This window comes from Phalaenopsis equestris, unplaced genomic scaffold (genome assembly GCF_001263595.1).
Source record: "Phalaenopsis equestris unplaced genomic scaffold, ASM126359v1 Scaffold000411, whole genome shotgun sequence".
In the NCBI taxonomy this organism is placed as follows: domain Eukaryota; kingdom Viridiplantae; phylum Streptophyta; class Magnoliopsida; order Asparagales; family Orchidaceae; genus Phalaenopsis; species Phalaenopsis equestris.
Genome location: NW_018164852.1, coordinates 1,130,643 through 1,136,642, shown reverse-complemented (window position 1 = coordinate 1,136,642; position 6,000 = coordinate 1,130,643). Strand labels below are relative to the sequence as shown.

The window sequence follows — 6,000 nt, the reverse complement described above, 5'->3', positions numbered from 1 at the left end:
CGCGGTTTGGTACAGGGGTAATGTTGTAATTACATATTGTGCCTAGGTTTACTCCTGGGGTTATAAATAGGCCTGTTAGTAACCCCAGGAGGTATCCTCTATTCTGTAACCTTTTTTCTGATTATTGAAAGGAACTCGCCGCTCTGCTCCCGAGGACGTAGGCATCTTTGCCGAACCTCGTTAAATCTCTGTGTTCTTCTGGATTTGTGTCGATTACTGTTCTTCTTCGCCCTAATTTTCTCAACAAGTTTTTACAAAGATGCCTCGTTCTCCGGAGCAGAGTGAGGATTTTCTTTAAATTCCAGAAAAAAATACAATATAATATATAATTATAAAATTATTCTTATACTGTACTGCGGGACGTTGCCCGCTGCACCCCAGCCCACATAATGAAAATATTACATAAATACATTAGAATTATGTGTTAAGTCTTCCTTTGAAGACAACTGTGCTAATTATAGTAAATTGCAGGTTTTTTAAACAGTATTTGCTGTTACTAGCACTCCATCAGGCAGCATCTGGACTGTTTCGTTTAATTGCTGCTTTGGGCAGAGATATGATTGTTGCAAATACTTTTGGGTTATTTGCACTTGTCGTCATGTTCGCGTCAGCTGGATTCATTCTATCACATGGTACATTCCTATGACTTCGAACTCTCAGTTAGATCATCTAGCTTAAGCCTGCCATTGGTCCTGTAACAGACCAATACTATCAAGGAAGATTCACGTACATGCCACTCAATTCCAATGTATTTACATATCTAACACCTATACGTCTTTTACATACATATCACTTTATGCATGAAAGGATGTATTTCACCTTTTAAAAGTTAAAATGGTGGTACTTTTTATGTGATATGAATGATTTGGATGGTATTAATGTAAAAGGTTTAGAGATTTGTAAATGTATAGGAACTGTGTGGTATGTATGTAAATGCCCGTAATATGTGAAGTTGATGTTCTCCCCCTCTTGATGTTTTGCCACTTTAATAGATGACATGAAGAAATGGTGGATATGGAGCTACTGGATCTCACCTTTAATGTACGCCAACAATGCTCTTGCAACAAATGAGTTCCTTGGGAAAAGCTGGAAACACGTAAGAATTGTCATACTGCAATACAACATTTTATTTGCTCTCCACAAGATGTACGTGAATCAATTATGAATGAGTTTGGAGAGTCATTTGGTTAACTGATACGTTGAACATGAATAACCTCAAGTTCATTAACAACTATATTTTGTTTTTATTCAGCTGGATATCAAAGCAAATCAAGTAATAATTATGCCTTGAATTACAATAAAATGATAAGAGTTTTTTGTAGTTAAACGCGATTAAATTTAAAGAGAGAAAATATTTTATTTGTAAAGCATGCAGAATTCCATAAAGAGCGTTGAATATGCTTTGAGTGTTTAAGAAATGGAGGCAGTCTTTGCTGGTGTTTTGTTAATAAAGAAAACTGCTGCCTAATAATTTAAGTTTAATATATAATTACCTATCCCATATCTTGATCACAACATATTTACCCGCTTGTTAATAATTGTGTTGCAGACTCTTTCTGGATCGACAGAACCACTGGGATTGGCCAGCTTGAAGTCTCGGGGACTGTTTACTGAAGCAAAATGGTATTGGATAGGCTTTGGAGCTTTGATTGGATGGACAATTCTATATAATATTCTTTTCACTTTGGCTCTTACCTTTCTGGAACGTAAGTACTTATCCAACAAAGTACTTACATAAAAATCTTCATACAGTCTTACATTTAATGGATTAAATTAGATGGACCATTCTTTCATATCTTTGCAGCATTTCGAAGATCCCAGCCAACCATCTCCGAGGAGGCATTGAAGGAGAAAGAAACAAAGATTACAGGAGAGCGAACTGAAATATCATCAGTAGCAGAGAGCTCTGAATGCTTCTCCGGATCTAGAAGTAAACGTAATGCTAAAGATTTGATGATTTCTATCTTTTGATGATAGTTATCACTTTTTTGTTAATGTTAAGAATTATAATAGGAAATAGTTTATTCTTATAAGAAGTTATGAGGAATAAATTATTTCTTTAATATAAAGAGATATTTCCTTTCCTATTTTATATTTATTTTCTTGAATTCAGAATTATTTATTTTTCCATTTTGTGTTATTTCATATATCTCCTAATAATTAATATGAATTAATTATTGGAGATATCAAGTGATATATCTTTCATTTCATATAATTTTCTTTTTATTATTTATTATTTTTCCTATTTTCCTATTATAGGATTTTTGTAAGGGTTATTTATACCCTCGTTCATATCAATGAAATAATATGTATTCCACATTATTCTGAATTTCAACATTGTATCAGAGCAATGTTTCGTATCCTAGCCATCGGTCCTCCTTTGAGAATTGTCGGACTCCCAGGGAGGGACACTCATTTTGATATTTGAAACGATGATTTTTTTTTCTTCTCCAAATCCCTAATTCCCCGCCGCCTCATTAGGTTACAGAATCCATGGAAAGAATCACAAAGATGCGCTCCCGTGAGTTTGATCTTGATGCTGCCTCGGAGTCTGAACCAGAGGCACTATCCCTATCGCTGTCTCCGGGTCCACGAATCGGCGTCAACCTCAGCAGCATGGTCGTCAAGCCTCCAGCCAACAATGGCGGTGGGAGCGATATTGACATCGGATATGACACCGATGATCGTCATCGCGGTTCTCCGCAAGATGTTCATCCCCGTGATTCACCGTCTTCCAGCCGACGTCGTGGGGGCTACTCGCAGCTGCATCGCCGGAGGTCCCCTAACGGACTCCGCCACCGTGCGCCCCAACCTGGTCTACAGTGTCGTGATTTTGCGATTGGTCTTCGACGGTGCGGGTCCTCTCTGGCATTCCTTCCACAGTCTCAAATGTTTCAGAATGATCCAGGGCACATACAACGTCCAGATTCTATTTCACCGCCGCACCGGCCAAGGGTGGATGATGGTTATTTTGAACCAGATTTTAGGCACCCTCGCGGACCACGTTTAGGTCGTGGAATGCGAGGGAGAGGAGGAGGTGGCAGGTTTCGCATCTTCTTACCCCCTACCTTTTGGAGGGGCGGCAGACCATACACGAGAGGGATCGATTCAACCACACATATAATGTCCTCGTATGGAGGAGAGTTCGTTCACATAAATGATCCAAATTTGTCACCAAGGGAAGTTGATTGGATATGCCAGAAACCGTCGTGTGAAAATTTGAATTTTGCACGACGAACTTACTATAGCAATTTCCACAATTTTCGATATGATGAACCACATAGATCGAGTCGTTGCACTCACAAGGGTTATGTTAGCCCCCCATCCGCACCGTAGCTTTTCACCCAAGTTATCAATTTCACCCATTAATCGTGTTCCACGACGTGTTCCACGAAGAATTTCAATGGATACATATCTGGTCATAGGAAGGGTAGCTTCTGTTTTGAGGAGTATCGGCTCTCGCCTTCGTCCTCGGCGTCTCCTACTCCATCTCCTCCTACCAACGCGGCTAATGTTTTGTAGGCTAGATTGCGATCAGAGAATCCTCCAGTCAGCATACCGCAGACGATGATGGAGATGAACCATCTGCATCGCACTCCTAACATTTCGGATCCAACTAGAAGCTTGTTGCCACCGTCATCGCCTAGAAAGGTACGGGCTGATGTTTTGGAGGATTCTCCTTCTCCGAGGTCTTTCAGAAAGTCGGGGGATCTTAGGGGATCTTACTTGGGGATCTTACTTCACTTTTGTACACGGCTCCCAAAAAACCATGAAGCAAATATGCTTTGGAGTTTGGTCAGACATCACCAGAAACCATCCAAAAACTTCATGTGTTGTATCCTCCTATGCCGGCACCAACGATGGGGCTCCAGCCAGAGCGACATCAGTGATGCCGCCACCCGCCTCATCATCATCTTGTCGGAGGTATTGCTGTCGGGGATCGAACAATGCCGGCAAAATCCATCGCCGACCCTCCTCATAGGCTTCTCGAATGGAATGACAGTTCACTTCAAGAGATATAGCACCCTCCTCATAGGCTTCTCGAATGGAATGACAGTCCACTTCAATGTGTTTCGTGTGTTCATGAAAAACGGGATTAGCAACAATCTGAATAGCACTAGTATTATCTGCATGAAGAGAAGTAGACTCAAGCTGAGGAAAATCAAGCTCAGCCAGCATGCCACAAAATCAAATGATTTCAGAACAAGCAAAGGGCATAGCGCGATATTCTGATTCAGTAGATGACTTAGATACTCTATCTTGTTTCTTACTCTTCCAAGACATTAAAGAGTTGCCGAGAAACATGCACCATCCAGTAATAGAGCGGCGTGTATCAGAACAACCAGCCCAATCAACATCACTATAGATTGTTAAGGTGATAGGAGACTTTGCAGAAAAGAACAAACCACGATAAGAAGTACCTTTCAAATATCGAATAATACGTCGAACTGCAGCTAAATGAAGATGTGTAGGTGCTTGCATAAATTGACTAACTTGTTGTACAGCAAATGAAATATCAGGACGCGTAATAGTCAGATAATTGAGACTGCCAACTAGTTGTCTATATAGAGATGGTTCAGATAGAAAGTCATCATCATTCTGTTGATATTTGACATTTACTTCCAAAGGGGTATCCGTGGAGCGACCATCTTGAAGATCAGCCAAAGCAATGAGTCCCTTTGTATAGTTGTGTTGATGAAGAAAAATACCAGCGGCAGAAGATTGAACCTCGAGTCCTAAGAAATAAGTTAATGACCCTAAATCTTTCATATGAAAAGAACCCTGAAGACGTTTCTATAGTTGAGACATCAATTGATTATCAGATCCTGTGATGACAATATCATCAACATATACTAATAACAAAACAATTCCCTTGTCAATCTTGTAAGGAAATAATGATGAATCATACTGACTTTGAATAAAAGAGAAGCTAAGAAGGGTATTGCAAAACTTTTCAAACCAGACCCGTGGAGCCTGTTTCAAACCGTATAGGGACCTTTTGAGCTTACAATCATCATGTGAAGGTGTAGAAAATAAGCCTGGAGGAGGAGTCATATAGACGTCTTCTTTGAGATCCCCATGTAAGAATGCATTTTTAACATCCATCTGCTTTAAGAACCAGCCTTTAGATGCAGCAATAGATAACATCAATCGGACAGTTGTCATCTTAGCCACAGGTGCAAATGTTTCGTCATAATTAATCCCGTATTCCTGTCGATTGCTAAGAGCTACCAATCTTGTCTTATGTCTGTCAAGAGAGTCATCAGATCGAAGTTTAAGAGAATAAACTCATTTACATCCAATGGGTTTAACACCTGTAGGACATGAAACAATATCCCAAGTGTGATTATCTTGAAGTGCCTGAAATTCCTCTTTCATGGCTTTGACCCAGCAAGTCTGTTTAGTAGCTTGAAAGTAAGAGGTAGGAACAGTAGAATTAGTTAAAATTGCAGAATACTCATATCTATCTGGAGGACGGATATGTCGGGTTGATCGTCGAATACGTATTGGAGCAATTTCTGGATCAGGGTCGGGGATGTTTGAAGGTGAAGGGGGCAGACGTCGTATGTAGACTATGTCTGGCTTGAACCTTTTATCAACAGAAGAATTATCAAATTGTGGAAGTATAATTGTATCTGATGTGGACACATGATGCTGAAAGTAATATTCATGTTCAAAGAAAATCACATTTCGAGAAATATGTCATCGACTATTAATCGAATCATAACACACGAAAACTTTATGATTAAAATTGTACCCCATAAAGGCACATCGTATTGACTGAGCTGCCAATTTATGACGTTCATACGCAGGTAGATGAACAAAGCAAACACATCTGAAAGTGTAGCGTATGATAATTAGGGTGTTTATCAAAAACTCGATAGGAGAGAGACTCATATTTCAATTGTTGAGATGATAAGCGATTAATGAGATAAACTGTAGTAGATAAAACTTCAGTCTAAAACAGAAGATTCTATCAGTAATGTGTGCACGGTATTT

At 39.6% G+C, this 6,000-nt stretch overlaps 1 protein-coding gene across 1 annotated transcript in view; it reads left to right on the top strand.

Moving 5' to 3' along the window:
- The window catches only part of LOC110027026 (ABC transporter G family member 36-like), a 33,593-nt gene that overhangs the window by 16,090 nt on the left and 11,503 nt on the right, over positions 1-6,000 (top strand). Inside the window, 4 exon segments of the mRNA XM_020728286.1 lie at positions 472-632; positions 993-1,096; positions 1,550-1,706; positions 1,805-1,936. Of these exon segments, the coding sequence (XP_020583945.1) occupies positions 472-632; positions 993-1,096; positions 1,550-1,706; positions 1,805-1,936 (554 nt within the window).